Source organism: Chroicocephalus ridibundus, chromosome 15 (assembly GCF_963924245.1).
Source record: "Chroicocephalus ridibundus chromosome 15, bChrRid1.1, whole genome shotgun sequence".
In the NCBI taxonomy this organism is placed as follows: Eukaryota; Metazoa; Chordata; class Aves; order Charadriiformes; family Laridae; genus Chroicocephalus; species Chroicocephalus ridibundus.
This window is the reverse complement of record NC_086298.1, coordinates 10,176,065-10,193,553: the sequence shown is the minus strand read 5'-3', so window position 1 is coordinate 10,193,553 and position 17,489 is coordinate 10,176,065. Positions and strand designations below refer to the sequence as shown.

At 38.0% G+C, this 17,489-nt stretch overlaps 1 protein-coding gene across 1 annotated transcript in view; it reads left to right on the top strand.

The window, feature by feature from the left end:
• The window catches only part of CCDC187 (coiled-coil domain containing 187), a 52,825-nt gene extending 36,512 nt beyond the window's left edge, over positions 1–16,313 (top strand). Inside the window, exons 20-33 of the mRNA XM_063353429.1 lie at positions 492–579; positions 1,401–1,520; positions 1,672–1,850; positions 4,884–5,068; positions 5,629–5,741; positions 6,256–6,424; positions 7,375–7,496; positions 7,752–7,876; positions 8,451–8,530; positions 8,981–11,880; positions 12,801–13,142; positions 13,847–13,990; positions 14,449–14,574; positions 14,878–16,313. Of these exons, the coding sequence (XP_063209499.1) occupies positions 492–579; positions 1,401–1,520; positions 1,672–1,850; positions 4,884–5,068; positions 5,629–5,741; positions 6,256–6,424; positions 7,375–7,496; positions 7,752–7,876; positions 8,451–8,530; positions 8,981–11,880; positions 12,801–13,142; positions 13,847–13,990; positions 14,449–14,574; positions 14,878–15,033 (4,849 nt within the window). The 3' untranslated portion in view covers positions 15,034–16,313. The remainder of the gene's footprint in view (positions 1–491; positions 580–1,400; positions 1,521–1,671; positions 1,851–4,883; positions 5,069–5,628; positions 5,742–6,255; positions 6,425–7,374; positions 7,497–7,751; positions 7,877–8,450; positions 8,531–8,980; positions 11,881–12,800; positions 13,143–13,846; positions 13,991–14,448; positions 14,575–14,877) is intronic.
• Positions 16,314–17,489: the final 1,176 nt, after the last annotated feature.

The window sequence follows — 17,489 nt, the reverse complement described above, 5'->3', positions numbered from 1 at the left end:
TGAAAGGAAGAAAAACTGTCTCCACTCAGGGGGAAAAGAGCAAATAGAAAATCCTTCTCTTACACAGTAAATGCTGGTAAAGCAGGAGAGGAGTCTCCACAGTTTTCCGCTCCCCAGAGTGTGGTCGAGCTCTCTAGCGCGGTCTCCTTCAGGTGTGGTGCGAGCCCCTCCTCAGCGCTGACTGGGCTGAGGTGCCTTCAGGGACAGCGTGAGCCCTCGGTGCAAGGTGTCCCTCAGCACTGACTGGGCTGGGGCACCATGAGGTACAGTGTGACCCCCCCGGTGCATGGCGTCCCTCGTTGAGTACTGAGTCACTGTGTACCGAGTGCTCAGGGAAGTCCGGCTGCCTTGGGAGAGGTCCAGGTGAGATGTCCTCCAGGTCTAGCAGAACTTTCTGCAGAACCTTCCATAGCTGTTACTGCTTTAGGAGGAGCTTCTATCTGTGGCATATAATAATCTGATAGTGATCCCCATCCTTTTCTGGTCTCCAGCTGTCTGGAAAGCCTGCGAGATAGTGAGGGAGCCTCTGCCATGGCCGCAAAGCAGCACAAAATCCTAACGGAGCTGAAACAGGAGCAGGTAATTCTGCAGCAAGAGGAGCTGGAGTTCATCTTATAAACAGTGGGAGGATGCAATGCCGGGAGGTGGCTGGAGCTGCTGGAGCAAGTGGGGTTTGTTTTTTAAAAAAGTCACTGATGTCATTTTGCATGCATTATTCTGTTTTGCTTCTTTGCTTCCTACATTCAGTGAGGTGGTTTTTGTGCCAAAGCCTGTAAATCTAAGAGAAAAGAAAATACCTTTTTTTTAATTCCTGCTGCTCCACTGTTACTGTGCATTTTTCTTTGTGCCATAACAAGCAGGTCATATAATGTAGGTTTCCACTGATTTATGCAGATTTATCCTTCTGATGTTCAAATACATTAAATTAATCTGACAGCTAATTTTATAGTCTCAGTTCCCTCACTACTGAGAGGAATGCTGGGCTCATAATTAGACTTGGTAATCAGAAATTTTCTGTCCTACTCCTTATGTAGTACAAAGCCTCTCATCTACTTCAAGGAATTCTTGTGCAAACCACAAGTGTCTTGTAGTTTTAAATGACCTAAGATAATTCATTTGCAAAGGTCTCACCTCTGGGAGACACCCCATCTCCCAAGCAGTGAAATATGCACTTACCTGCCACTAGTTTTCACAGGTAACCCCCAGCCAGCGTTAGTGAAAAATAAAATTGCAAAAATTTTTTAAAAAAAAAAAGAGCAACAGAACCCGCACATTGAATTTTCAGCATGTTTTATGAGTAGTATTGCTGTATGTTAAAAAAGACTATACAAAATTTTAAGTAGGTCTCTTTTCTGTTATCTTAACACTTCTAGGCTCCTTTCTTTTTCTGCTTTGTGTAGGCAGAAATCCAGCACTTGCAAAACATCTACAGGGCAGCCCATCAAGAAAGAAAGCTTTTATTAAAGCAGCAAAGAGAAATCTTAATGATGCGTCGTTCAACAGCACAACTTCAGGAAAAGGTGCATAACTTGGCTGGGAAGCCAGAGGTTATTAAGTCACAGTCACTAGATGTCTCCGTGGGGTTTTTTGAGTGGATAATAACTGAAGTCATAGCTGGCACTACAGCTAAGGAACACAGGTGAAACCTTATGTATTACCATTTCATTTCAGCTTACAAGGAGCCCAGCAACTGATGAAGGAATAAGGCTGAAGACAGTGAGACTTATTTCTAGCCCGAAGCTATCCTCCTCCTCAGCAGAGCCTACAGCCCACCCAGAAAGGCCTGATCTGTCGGGAAATAGAGAGAGTTGTGTCCGGCTAAAGAATAAAAAAAGCAAGAAATATGAGGAGTAAGTAAAGCTCTTTTCACAATGATAGCTGAAGATAAGAACCAATCCAGTGGAGAAGATAGAAGCAGTTATGTCCTAGATAATTGTGTGAGTTTTAAATACTCCCAAGAGGGAGTTTTATAACAACAAGTTTCGAAAACATCTGTGTTCAAGCATTTGATGCATCAAGATCACTGCTTATCATTCTGACCAATATTGCCTCACTGTTTATTCATGTGTCCTCCATGTGTCCAACCTACCATCTCATGTCCCAAATGGTAAGTTCCTCAGGGCAGGGACCAGCTTATTGTGAGGTATGTGAACAGCATCAAGTAAATCAAGGTGTCTGGATCCGTAGCTGGAGATCCTTTCCATACCACTTACTAAATTCTTCAGGTAGAATACATTCATGACTTCAATATAACAATAAGAAACGGTGTATTTCTTTCAGATTTTTCCATTGTTTAAACAGGACCCTTATCTGCAGTCACAAATATTAACTTCTTCAATAGAACAAGCTAAATCTGAGCCTTAATCCTGAAATTTAGGGAGTCTGTGTATATGTATATATCTGTCTGTGTCTATATACATACATATAATCATGTAGTACTGTGATTTGGATTTATCATTAGAAGTTGGACAAGTCCGTTTCATGCTGAAAAAAGCCATGTTGATCTGCCATCATAAGCTTATTGCACATGGAAGGGGCTGCACTGTGTAATAAACTATTTAATCCTGCACACAAAACGCGGGGTAATACTTGTTCCTGAGGCAGTTGTGCTTTCTGTAGAATGGCTCCAAGCTCTTGTATTCAGTGTCACAATCCTCTGTGCTTTAAGAAAGCCAATGCTCGCAGGCTTTATATATTAATTTTAAACTCCACGTTTTCCTGCAAGCAGGTAAACATATTTCACCATGATTATCTGCACTATGAAATGTTAAGCAGTATTATCTAAGTCTGCGGGACTGGGGCCTGTCATTGCAATGTTAGGAACAAATGTGGCTTTAACATCAGGCCTAGGCGAGTGAATTTACACAGCATTAATAACCAGGATATTTTTAAATTATGCCACACAGCTACTAACGATAATTCACATTTTCATGATGGCTTTTAACTACAAACTCAAAACACTCTGGAACTATCTATTAATTAAACTTCAAAATACCCATACCGAATGAGTAGAAATGTATTGATTTAATTGGTGAAATTCCCTCCTTTGTCATCCTCTGGCTCTAATCCTATGCATCACTTAACCCCTCAGAGCAGGTTTGTGTTTCACTTAGCATTTAACCACAGCAGGCTTTTGTACGACACGGGGCTTAATTTTATGCTTAAACTGAAGCACAGAGGTGTAATGTAAAATGCCCACAGCCAGAGGTAATTCAGGAGCTCAGTCAAACTGTTCTGAGAGAGCGCTGGCCTCCTGTTCCCCGGGCGCTGTATCCCCAGCATTCCTGTCTGATTCCAGCTGAGCAGTGCAGATGAGGACACAGCAGTATCCACACTACTCAGAACAGTAGTCTTCCAAAGCAAGCTCAGATGAACAAATATCTAGTTTGCTTCAGAAAAAAACCCCAAATGCAGTTAAAGACAAATATGTATCTATATGAATTAAAAAACCCCCTTCTCAATCAGTGTTACCCAGATCTTCAGCCGCCTGGTAAGTCAGGTTTGTGCATTTACTTAAGTTCCCATAGGGAAAAGCTTTCAAATAAATCCCTGCATGGAACTGATCTATAATTCATGGTGTTATTGATTACAAGTCACAGAAATCTTTAAAAGGTTTCTTGGCTGTGCTTTCACTTCTTATTACTGACAAGCCTGCTCATAGGAGAACTGTGAATATTAACGTCAGTCTAGAGCAGACAGGGCCTGGTGGAACTCGCAATGCACCCCATCTCTGGCTGCTGCTTGATGGTGTATAATCTCTTTGCTCTGTAAGAGTGCAGGGTGGTAACTATGCTATCTATCTACCAATGCAGGTATGTTCATATTTTATAATGATCTGCAAGATAGTTAGTAAGCAAGGCTGTAAGGGGATAGAGAGGGTTGGGAAATACTTCTAAACGTGAAAGCAAACTGAAATAATAAATAAATTTAACAATATGTAGAAAAAGCTGCTGGTTTGCAGTTTTGTTAATGGTTATTAAATAATAGAAACAAGGAATACGAAACATAATTATTACAAATGGACAAGCTTTTAGCTAAGAATTGGGACTATATCTTCTGAATTGGGACACTTACTTTGAAATCTGTAACATTAATGGTGTTGAATACTCTATAGGCCATCTTTTTTTCACATAAAAAAAATTAATATGGATTTAGCTTCTAGACACTGTCATATTGTTAGTTTTAATCTATTCAAGAATATGTTTAACTTTTTACATTGTTATTGGAGTAAAAAAACCTACCTACAGACCCAATAAAACCAAATCAAAAAACTTACGTGTAGATTACTGATTTTTTTCTGGTCAGAATAACTTAGGCAACTGTGTATTCTAGATCTTGTACCACTAATGGAAAAGTCTGTGAGTATGAATTGTGTTGCCTTGTGCTTTTGCAGTAAGGAGACTGTTTAGAAAGTTCAAAGTCATCATCGCAATCAGTATTTGATGTCCCACATGTCCATGAAGTTGTGATGCTATATTTAAAGTAAAAAAATTAAAGAAATCTGTTGGAATCTGATAAAGTATCACTGATTGGAAATGGAAGAGGCATACAGGTTCAGATTTTGACCTTAGTTTTGCCTTTTCAGTGCTGATGATTTCTTCAGTCTGCTCTTGTCTATGAAGATTAGAAACCTGATTTACAAAATACAGTATCAAGTGAGAGGGAGGGGAATGGGGAAATAAATACACCATTCAGAGTACTTCTGGCTTTACTAATTTGCTGGTTTATAAACATATGTGCATGGGAGCACTCTGCAGGTACTATCATGCACTACCAGAAGCATTTAATTCATACCTTTATTGACTTCATGTAGATTTGTCATGATTAGCTTGAGAATACAAAACCAACTCCCAGTCATTAATTCCTTGTCTAACTGTTTACAGCCTTTCTACTGAGAACAAGAAAACACTGGTACAGTACCAGAAACAGGTAGAGGATTCCACAGGTTTGGAGCAGACCCTGGATGCGCAAGGTCCTGATGCGTCTGAAACTGTGACCAATAACATCTGTGGTGCCACCAGCCAAACCACAGGCTCGGTCTTTATGATTAAAGATTGCATAAACACAGGTACCCAATAAAGAAGACTTTTGCAGCAAACCATGTTTGTGACCACTTTGTCAAACTGAATGACTTAGGGCAAAAATTGAACTCTCTGCTGTTCTTTGCAGCAGTTCAAATGATCTTTTGGAAGAGGACTGTCAAGCTAATTGGCCCATGGGGGAGAACTTGTGACATTGACCTATTCCTTGGTTACCTCCAGCATGAGTATTTTGTACCAGGATCTGTTCAAGATCAGCAAGAAGAAGGTGTAACAAGGGTGTAAGATGTTTTGTTGAGGTAGTAGCTATGCATAGATGAAGAAAGAGGAAAAGCGTAGAAATTTCTGGAAGTGGGTTTTACAATTGCTACCATGAACTGGATATGTAAGGTGATGATTGAATAAATAAGGTCTTGGTTCTTTTGGCTTCTTTTGATGTGACAAGGAATGTGTAGGGCGAAACTAAGTTACTTAAGCTATAAATATCTTTAAGCCTTTTTGACTGAGCTAAATAAAAGGCTATAGTCAAGTTATTCATGGAAAAAAATGCAGCATCGGAAACGTTGTAACTTAATGTTGTACCTTTCAGAGCTTAATGCTCAGGATCATGTTTTATTATCTCTGGAACATGCAAATTCATCTAGAATGGATGAGCCTATATCCACACCCATTACAAGAGAAGGCAGAAAGTATGCATTTCTGGTAAGGATCACCTCTGGAATTCCATTTCTGCCTACAAGAAATGGTGTCCCAGGTTATATTTGCCTTAAGATAGGGCCAGCATAAGACTCATTTGGTAGTTATGAATATCAAGTAAATATCAGTCTTGTGTGTTGATTATGTATACTTCAGCTAAAGACTAAATTTAAACATGGGCTGGTTTACCACTGTGTTCCTGCCCCTTCCATTTTTTCTATGCTGTTAACTAGTGACAATGTGTTTAAGCCATCTCCCGTGCTGCTCCAGGAGAAACTAAACCTGTCCCTGGAGCAGTAAATTTTTATCTGCCCATAGCAGCTGCAGAGACTAGTCTCTTTCCTATTTCCTAAATCAGTGACACGGCCCCAATGCGGGTATATATATGCACAGGAGTCCATATGCACTTACACATCTTAGCGTGAACAGGTAGATTTAATCTCTGATCTCTTAACTATTTTTTGTGCCGGTCCTTTTCTCTGAAGATATTAACTCTTTCTCTTAAATGTTTACATTCTAGGAATCTGTGCTGAACGAAAAGGCATTCATTTCAAACTCAAAGACAGATCCTAAAGACAATGAAGATATTAATCCATGCGACAGCAAGTTCACAGCGAAAGGCTTAGGGATGCTTTCTACTTTGTGTAACTTATGCCTGGTTCAGGCAGAAAATACTCTTCAAGGAACTGGTAAATCATATTTAATGCTATTATGTCCAATCTGTTTCAACCACTTCAATCAAACTTTAATCCAGACAGAAAGAGAGACAATATTCTCATTTATTACCTAAGTGTCTTGCTCACTATACCCAATATATAAATCACTGCTAGGCAAGATGGGGGAGATCTCTCAAAGGTTTATTATGAGATATGATTATACTGCTTCCTCAGAACAAAATCATAACTTATTCTGCTTGTGTCATTAACAATTTACTCTCTTTTGAGGCATTTTTTAAATAATTTAAGGGTGTTCTTTTTAAAAGGACATAGATCAGTTGAAGATAGACTTCAACAGGACATGCTGGAGTTATTTTTGTTTCCAGGTTTTATCCTCAATTCATATTTCTTGCTTTCAGTAGGATGTATGAAAAATAAAACTGGCTGTTTATATGTGAGCCTGTTATATCATTTATATAGTTCTGGGTATCCATAATCTCTGTATTATAAATATTTACATATTGTGGCAATATTTCATATTTGTGTTATTTTTCTAATGAACTAGCTTTCTGCATTTACTCCTAGATACCATATTGAGGGAGACTATAGATTTGTGTAATTAAGACGGCATAACGGTGGTCTTAATGACAAAAGTTTGGCATAAACTGCATCTTAACTAGATTCTCAAGCATAGCTTTCAGCATGTGGACATCAAATTGTCTGAAGTAAATCCTGTCCCTCAGGCAAAGAGAAGTTTTTCCATGGACTTCAGTGGACCGCAATTTCACCATTACTCTTTTGACTTGATTTTTTTATATTTGGCAAGGAGTTTTGTGCTGTCTCATGACCTAGAGCATCAGTTCATAGGCACTGCCATAAACTCCAGTAGCAAGCCTTAGATTCTTGTAGTCATGGCTACTTTGTGTGACTGAGATAAAGAACGCTGTATTTCCCTTCTGTGCTGAATAATCTGTGTATTTCAGGTGATGCTACATTATCCTTAGAAGACCTAGAGAAAGAGTCCCTGATAGTGGAGAAAGTATACAAAGAGCAGAGAAGTCATAAAACTCTGAGAGAAGAGCAGGAGGTCTGCAGTCCGTTTCAGGCACGTGGCAAGCTTATAATTTGTCATAACTGTGTTTTTCTCACGTTAAATTTCAAGAGAAGAAATCTGCGCTATTTGCTGTCATGGAGATACTGTGCTTGGAACTCAGCTTGCAGGCAGAGAAGCTGAAGTTGTGTTGAGGTTTTCTTACACAGTTAAAATATTTCCCTTAAGTCTGGGTAAGTCCAGTAGCAATTCACTGGTATTCTTTAGGTTTCATGTATATTTAGTGATTCTTGATCACAATCTCTGCAGGCTGGAAAAAGGAAGAAAGATCTTTCTTCTGATGATGAAGATGGGGAAAGATCAGCACTGATTTCAGATGAAGCTACATCAGTGAAAACCCAGTTAAGAAAAGAACGGTCATCAGAAGAACAGAGGTACTGTGTCTGTCAAGGCCAAGACCTTCTGTCCTACTTTCCAATTCTTATTGATGTTTCAAACCTTGTCTAGTTTGTTTGATCCACGTGGTTGTAGAAAGAGCATGCAGACCTGAATGGCCTTACCCTGGTACATGTTGTCTTGTAGAACTTTAAAAAACAAAACAAAACAACCACAAACAAACCAAACAAAAAAGACCAATCCCCCCCCCAACAATGCAAATCCCAACAAAACACAAAAAAACCCTTCTTTTTTATAAAAGGGTTTGACATAATACTAGTCATGTTCATCAAACGTTGTCTGCCAAGTTTTCTTAGGCAATGTAATTCTTTGGAGTCAGTTGAAGGGGTGTTGAAATCGGTTTTGGGGGAAAAGCTTGTCTTCAGAAGGTTTTGGGCTAGACAGACACCATCTGAAGTACGAGTTAAAACAAGGCATATAATTCTGCATTACACTGCCTGTAGGTAGCAAATAGACCCAATGAAATTCAATGGTCTAGTCAACATTCTTGAATGACAGTGCGTACTATACACTTCATAATTCCAGTTTAATCCAATTATGTTGTATTTTCAGGGTTAGCACAGACTCTGAGAAAAAATCAGAAATCACACATATAGATGAAAAAGCATCTTCTGAAATCTCTTTGCCAGAAGGTAAGAAATACCTTTTTCCAGTAGGGTTTCTATGGTTATTTAACATACATCTCGAGTATTATCTCTTCCTGGAGTTAATCCATAGAGGATAATAGCCTACCTCTTCTACCGTGTAGTGAAGCTACTTATTGGGCTAAAATAATAGACACCTTAATGAAAATCCTGTATTCAAACTCTTCTGATCAACTACAATGGACACGATTGTATTTGTTTATTTGCTATGTTACTGAGTTCCTCATCTTTATTTGATAAGTTTATTTATTTTTTAATAATGATATTTCAGATAGTCCTAATCTTGACTGTGTATTTAATGCTATTGTCTTTTGAATGCAATTTACAGCTGAGGATTACTGCATTTGAATCCTAAGTTACCTGCCAGCAACCTCTTTTATAAAATAAAAAGATTTTTCTGAAATGCTGATTTTTAAAATTTTTTTTTTAATGTTCCAGTTAAAGAAGTAAAAGTACCTGTCCCTTATGAGATCCATCAGGTGGATGGTAATCAGTGTTTGAAGCATTTGGACCATATTTGTCATGAGGCTTCTGATGAAGAACTAAATTTAACAGCATTTTCCGAAGGATTAGCTTCCACTGAGTCATCGTCCAAGTCAAACAACTTCTCTCTAAGATGTGAAAGTGCCAAATCAGACTCTTCACTCCCAGAATTTCAGAAAGTGTCTGCAGTTTGGGTTGACATCTCAGGAAGCCTGATGTCAGACTCTGAATTAGAGCTGAAAAATGGAGAGGATACAGATGTCAGTATCTCAGAGGAGTTTGTCTATGACAATGGTGTTGTGTTTCCTGATGTTTCAAAAGAGAGGCTAATAGCAATAAGTAATGGAAAGGAAACATTGCCTAGTTACAAACATGATGAACACGAAGCACCCACAGGTGATAGCACTGAGACTTCATCACACTTCCAGAAATACCCTGGAGATGTTTCAGGTCGTGGCTGCAGTGATAATTTATTTTCTTTTGTTCCATCAGACAAAGCAAATGCCTCCAAAACTAAGTCAGCACATTGTTCCCAGTCTGATAACCCTGCCAAGGGAATGGATGTGCCACATCTGGATGACTCAGAAAACTACAGTAGAAGTAAAACCCCTTCTCGGGAGATCACAAAACAGGGTAAAGATGCAGTTGCCAGCTTTTCGTGCAGTGATGGTATTTATTCACCTAAGATCCATGAACAGCAGAAACCTAGTTCTCCAACTAGCAGCGTGGAAAAGGATGGTGGAATTAACACTTTATTTGTGGATCAAAATAGCAACCTAATGGGGTTTCCACTGACAGGTTCTTTGAAATGTCTAGATTTGGTTACTGACCAGTTTAGTAGCAGTCATCCACCTGAGAAAGCTATTACAAATGATAAATTATTAGCATGTCTATCTTCAAGAAACTTGTCAGTTTCAGGAGCTGAAAATAATCATGTACAGCTTTTGAATGAGAGACTCACATCCACCAAACTTGGTAAGATTGTATCTCTGTCTACGTCCAGGCCAGAAATTTTGAAGGAAGTCCATACAGAAACCAATTCATCAGAGTCTTCACAAAGGATTGCCATGGGAAATCAAAATAACTCCACAACTGAAAGGCAAGCCATAAAGGAAGCGAGGAGTGAACTGTTCTCTTCTGTCTCCTCAAAAATCCAATTGTTTCAAGTAAAGAACTGCTCTTCCAAAGGTGAAGATGATACAATTTTTATCAGTGACGAGGATCTCCCTCCGACTCATGAGGATACCTTGTCAGAAATACTGTCTCCTGTTGACGACGTATTGTCCTATGGAAGTGCTGACTTGCCGTCCTCTAACAAAAAGGATTTGTCATTTCCAAGTGAAGATCTTCCTCCTCCCCCTTTAAGTGCAGATGCAATGAAAAATGATGATCCTAGCTTCAGTATGGATGATTTCCCATCTCCACCAGAACAAATGACAGTCTCAGAGACTAGACAGTGTACGGATGGAGATATATCACTGAAAATGGATGCATTACCCCCATTACCTGATAACACTGTGCCTGAAGAATTTCCCTTGCTCAATCAAGAAATAACTAATGCTTTTTCAACTCAGGATGGTAGTCTCTCAGAACAATCTTTAGTTAAAGATATTTCCAGTGCAAAGGAGGGCTTATTAGAATACCAACAAGGAGAACATGAGACACCTTTGCAGCATTTGGAGTTTCTGCCTGTATCAAATCCTATTTCTTCTGGTCAGACCAGTAAAAGTCCTGACTCCATGATGAAACAATGCAAAACAAACTTAACACTGCCCAAAGCTGAGGAGGACAGTGATGACCCATTAATATCATTTGAAATTGGGGACAGAGTGTTAGTAAAGCAGACCCAACCTGGAACCCTAATGTTCAAAGGACGGACTTGTTTTGATAGTGGCCATTGGGCTGGTGTTGCACTTGACAAAGCTGAAGGTGATCATGCTGGAACTTACAAAGGGGTGAAGTATTTTGAGTGTGCTCAGCACTGTGGTGTCTTTGTCAGGCCTGAGGAGATTTCACACCTGTTGGGGGCTAATGAAAATGCATCCAATTACACTAGGGATGAAGACTCTGACTCCTTCTATGATGATGAATCTTTCAAAGGAGACTGCAAATCCTCTGAAGATGATGAGCAAGGAGGAGGGCTTACAGAGCGGAAAGCAGAAGACACAAACACTGTGGGAGGATCAGAAGTGAAAGAAAACCAGTCTAGGTTACATATTGCCTTGCTGTCTGGAAAAGGGCAAAAGCTTCCACGTTCTGACCAGTGTAAGTGTAATGAATTCCTCCATCAAAATAACTTAATGTGCTTGGGATTGGATAAAGATAAAACAGAACTGACACAAATAAAACAAAGCATACTTGCAGGTGTGCTTCCAATAAGAAGTAAGACCAGTAACACAGATGAGGTAAAACCAAGCAAAAATATTTGTTGCTTGGTAGAGGATCAAAAAATAAATAAACTTGCTGATGATATTGCAAGTGAACTTGCTAAGAAACTTCTGTTTGACACTTTAATTGCATTTTCTGAAAGAGCTCAACACAAATATAAAAGTGCCTTTGAAAAAGACATGATGAATTATGGCAAAAGCCTAAGACAAGAAGACAATCAGAAACTGTTTCTCCTCAAAGAAAATTCAGTTGCTGTCTTATCTGAACAACCAGCAAAGGTTTCTGATGTTTTACTGCGTGATTTAGGTATGCTTAGCATTCATGGTTGTCACACAGTAGCAGAAAGAATTGTAACTAAATTTGTAGATGATGCGGTTAAAGAATATAAGAAGATTAAAAGAAAACAAGGATCAAAAGCAGACAAGATATTTCACTCGTCTTCAGAGACTTCTCCAACCACATTGCCAGTAAGTAAAGTCAAAAAGTTTTTGTCTACTTAAGTGTTGGACCTGAAATTGAGTCTACACAGGCAAGCATTTGTGTTGCCCAGAAGCTCTTTATCGTCCATAAAATTTACATCACGTCAACATTTGGAATCAGATTGCTCACTTAATCTGATCCATTCCTCATTTAAGGAATTATCCTGCAGGCAGTGGATAGCATGGGTATGGGGGGGGCAAAGATGATCCAGGCACAGGGATAAGGACTACAGTTACTCCAAATAAAATAAATGGAACCTTTTTTTCTTGGAACTTGTCAGTTAGTCAAACTGATAAATCTGCACAAACTTCAATTTTTATTAATTTCAGAGCAAACCTGGACAACTGTCAGCTCATCTGCCTAACTCCTTTGCAGCTCCTGGCTGTGGGACCTTCAGCTTTCTTATCCTGTATTAGCTCTGCAGGCAGCTTCTACCAAAGTCAAGACTCAGAGCCGCCAGACTCCCACTTTTCCGTCAGCCCCCTGGGAGACTGGCACCCCAAATGAAATGGAAACTTTTGATGCCTGCTACTTCCAATCCCACGGTGTTTAATTTGTATTTCCCAATGGACTATTTAAGATGTAATATCACAGAAAGTTAAAAAAAAATTTTTTTTGCTTTGGGGGGATGGGGAGAGTAGTCACAATTCAGAACAAAAATATTTCACAATGTTAGAAATTCTCATAGATCTCCAAATTTGGCATTCTTTCTAATTCTGAATTCTGCCAAATACAGTTAAAATAGGTATTTTTTATGACACATAAGTAAGCCTTTCTTTGAGCCCGTGCGTAAGAAGATGGCTTTAAGTATAACCTTAATCAGCTGATAACAATCACAATACCTCTAAAAATTGTGTAAAAATATGGAGTATATCACCTGGCTTTTTTTTTTTTCTCTCTACTAAAGTTCCTTGTAAAAATCCTTGATGCTGGTGTTTTTGGAAGCTCTGAAGACTTTGATCAGCCTAATTCTGACCAACATATGCTGGTGAGACAAAGACAAAAGCAATACTTGTACAAATTAGATCAGTGGCGCTCGGCTCCTTGGAAGAAAACTGCGGAAGTTCCTCTTGTGATACCTCATTACAGTTCATATGTTAAGAAATTGTCTGCATATGCTGTAGAAGAATTATGGACCCCAGAAAACATATATTCAAATTTCAGGAGAATCAGTGTGCCAAAGCACTTTGAATGTAATGATCTCCCAGGCAACGATTTGGAAACAGAAAGCAAGAGGATGTATAATCAGGTATTTTTAACACACTAACTGTTATTAAACTTTTCTGGTGTTCTGTAGGCTGACTCATATTAGCTAGTACTCAATATTATTCTAGCTGCTAACACTAAATATTGCTAAAGGAACACCAAAAGAGGTATTGCAAAATACTGCTTCTGATAATTTACTGCAAAATAATTCTACTAGAATAGATGTCTTTGCTGTGATAGAAGCCTTTTGCTAGAGCTCTTTAATCATAAGACCCTGGACACCTAGCCCAGTGTCTGGTTTGGGCCTGTTCAGAAAAAGCCAAGCTTCTTGGAAAGCTGCAGTCTAAAGAGTCCAACTCTTCTGCCTTGGATGTCCTGCTCAGTTTGGACAGATCTTCATGTTCCTCAGCATCCTGAAACTATTGAGTTTCATGAACCTCTGTCTACACAAGGAGATTAAAGGGTCCCATCAGGGCCTCTTGTATAAGCCATCTGTACTTAGTGAGTGTTCACACATTACTAGGAGTCCAATATCTTCTGCTGTACAGGTTTACATGCTCTTTGGGTCATGGTCATCATGACATCAGCTATAGGAACATCAGTGATGCAGGTGGTGTTAGAAAATTTTGCACTGAGATGCAAACTTCTGCTGTCACCAGTTTAACATCCTTCAGAAGCACTAAGAAAACTCTGGAAAGGGCATCAGCGAGAGATTCACATTATGTTGGTACTGTGGTTTTGTTACAGGTTATATTTGATTTGACCCATGAGTTGCTATGTGCAGAATACCAAGTGGCTACAAATCCAAATATATTTCCATGGATGAAAGAAAATTTGGGATCTTACTGTTCCAGGCATCTTTGCAGAAGAACAGATGTCAATGAGGTCAAGGTACATTCTGGAAATGTAAAGTGTACAATAACAAGAGTCAGTGAAGAGAGCAGATATTGCAATGGCAAAATGAGAAAAATGTGAAATTTGGAAGGATTATGGCAGTGTAACTGAGGTGATTAGAGAAGGAAACAGCATTTTTCTGAAATACTTGCATAAATACAGACTGAGCTAATTAGTCTAAATATTCCAAGTGTGTGGAGCTCTGTAGAGGAATGGGAATTAGGTTTCTGAATTCCGCTGGTTATGACTATCTTGGATGTAACGTGTAAAGTAATCTTACGTTTAAAATGTGTTCGTTGGCCAGTATTGATCAGCTACTTCTAGATCAATTCCCTAAACTTTGGGATGCTTCTAGATTTAAAGCTGGATCTTCGCGCTGGCACCTGTCACGTGCAACATTAGCAGTGACAGAATTTCTATGAGAACAATTCTTTTCAGCCTTTTTTATTTTGTAGATGTTTGTTCAAGGTGAAATTATTAAAATAATGAACCTGGAAAAGAATGACTTAGAAATGAAAAGAAAATTCCTTAATATGACCAAGTATGGAAACTGTAAAAGAGACAGAGTGGACCTTATCCTGGTAAGCAGACTTCCAAATGTTAATTTGTTTACTTTCTCTAGGTTTAAACTAGAAATTTTCATGCTCTTGCGAGAATCATGTTTACTTAAAAAAACTTCAGAACTTTAAATTACTGCCTTCCTTTTCAGTACACTTGCAATGATATTCCAGTATTTCCAGTTATTTTGAGTGGTTTAAATTAAATAAATTAAATTTACAATGCATATATAAAGTTGTTGCATTAGGAACAGTGTCGTAGTACCTTACAGAACAGACCCCGCTCTTATTCTTGAAGTAAATGTTCATATCCATGTTATATTTTAGATTCAGGAGCTCCGCAAAGAAGAATCTCAGTGGACTTGCTATGATGATGATGAATTAACTGTGAAGATGAGAATGACTGAAGACATATTTGATAGCTTGATCCTCGATACAATCAGAGTTCTTAATAAGATTTATCTGAGAAAAGCCTGTGATTAAAAGTTTTCCCTAAAAGGCCCTAACAGAGCAATTTTAATCTCTGATTTTCTTAAGCAAGAGATGCACCATTTAAGAATTTTAACTCTGAACTTGTAACCAATACCTTGGCCTAATTTATATGTTCATGTTTACAATGAATGAAAGGATGCAAGCAGAGACTTAAGTAGATAGAAAAATATTATTAAAAATATTTGCCTTGTGTTTTGTACTTTGGGAATGTTCATTAAGATCAATATTCTTAGACTGATGTTACCCAGAATCCAGAGGGTGGAATTTTATTCTTGTCTCTTGTTTTTTTGGTCAAGATAGCATTTTGTTTGATTATGCCTTTTAAGAGCACAATGTGTTTTAAAATTATATACAAGTCTATACAAACAGAGTTCAAAACAATTTATGTGTAAATTATCTTATTCTTTATTACCATGTTCAGGTTGTGAATCATATTTTGAAAATAATGTTCAGAAAATCGTAGGTGACTGTCTTAAGAACGTAAATGTGCAGACGGAATTAAATCTCATGGAAACTGAGTTGCTGTGGACCTCTGTTGTTTGGAATAAACTCCTCTGACTGGAACAAGTCTAAAACTTTTTCTGATGGGTACAGCAGAGTTACAAAGGTGATTGTGCACCATTTCTCATACACTGCGCACCTGGTTAAAAGTAGCCTGGAGATGGCTTCAGAGATGTGGCACAAGGAATGGTCTTGCCCTGGCAGGATCTAAACCCAGACATTCAGTTTTAATGTCTCTAACTTTATGTAAATGAGAAGAATACTGCTGTAATGCACTTTAAATGGGATACTTTGCTATCAGCAACTCCTGTTTCAGAAAATTAAACATGTGCATGTAATTAGGTTATTTATCATGCCATCCACAGGAGCCCTTTGAATTCTTACAACATCTAAACATAGGGTGCTGAGGGTGTACGTAGCAAAACAGAGGCAATGAATAGTCCTATTGTTTTGTATTGACAAAATTGGAAAAAATCAAGATTTTTAACAAGGAAATAGAAGCATGCCCTGAGCATGCTAATTATTCTCTATGTATACTGCTGGGGTCTTACCTATTTTGCATTAAGAGATGAATGATAAATTTTTACTTGTTAGTTTTTTTAAAAATAAATGCTACGCAAATATTTCTTACTGTAATTCAGAAACTGTTCATTATTTAATAATTGAATGTAAGTAGATCTGATTTATTCAAATCCCATTCATTCAGGGTGTCTTTCAAATAAAATGAAAAGTAAGACAATTAAGTATAAACTATATATAAACTTACATTTGAAATCACAATATCTACCATCTGGTTTTGGTGGGGAAAATAGAAATACATTTTACCTTTATATTTCTAAATACTTATGGCTTAACTGTTTTCATACTGAATTGTTTTCTGAATAAACAAAATAAACCCTATGTATCTCATTTGTATTTATTTTTACTGCAATTCTCATTGATTTCAGATTATATTGTATACACTGCTATTCTCATTAGCAAACGGGAGTAGTTGTTTTGCAGACAGCTCCTGGGCATGTTATAAAGCCCTGTCCTGCTAGCTGCCATATGAACAGAAATAAAAAGGCAACTTCTGCCCTAAGCGCATTAACTGTTGATCTTATCCTGTAAACTATTTTCATGTCCCTTGTGGTACGTTTTCTTAAGTCTCTGACTTTTATCCTCATTGACTAATTAATCCAGATAAGTCATTTGTTCTAAGATTAATGTTTTCTTGCTGTCAGTTTATAGTAGAATTTAACTCATTTTTTTTTTCTCCTGGATTTATAGACAAATAGTTGGATACAATGACGAATCTATATATTGAAGCACTACAGTTTTTCAGTTTATTGTCACTATGGTTTTGCAGAAGCAGCAAGATGCTTGTTGTGCTTGAAATGAAAGCTATTAAAAATATCACTTATATATGTGAATGAATAGAGGAAGGACTCATTTTACGTCATACTGGTGCTGTATGTTGCGCTATATGTTACACTTGAGAAAGATAACGATTATATTTGCAATTAGGTTTGTGAGTGAAGCCTGAACCCTTGCAAGATGCTATATACAGAAGGACACAGCTATAAAGTAAGTACTGCTGATGAGAACAAACTGTGTATACACAGAACATGTCAGACATATTTAATATCCCACACCATTCTGTGTTCAAAACCTTAGATTCTGGCACCCAGATATATTGACCTGTTCAGTCAGTGGCAAGACTTCAATATCGAGATTACTCTCCTTCAAGGTCTAATATTTTGTTTGCCTTGGTTTTGATCAATATTAACCTCCTGGGTCAATAAATCTTGATACTAGCCTCAGGAGGAGTCATTATCTTTCATAGAAAATGATTATTTCTCAGTTAAACCCTACATTTAATTTTCCTGTAATCCATCTCTTTCATCTTCACACATTTAACAACTCTTCTGAATAAAATGCACTCTAAAATATCTTAGGCACTGCAA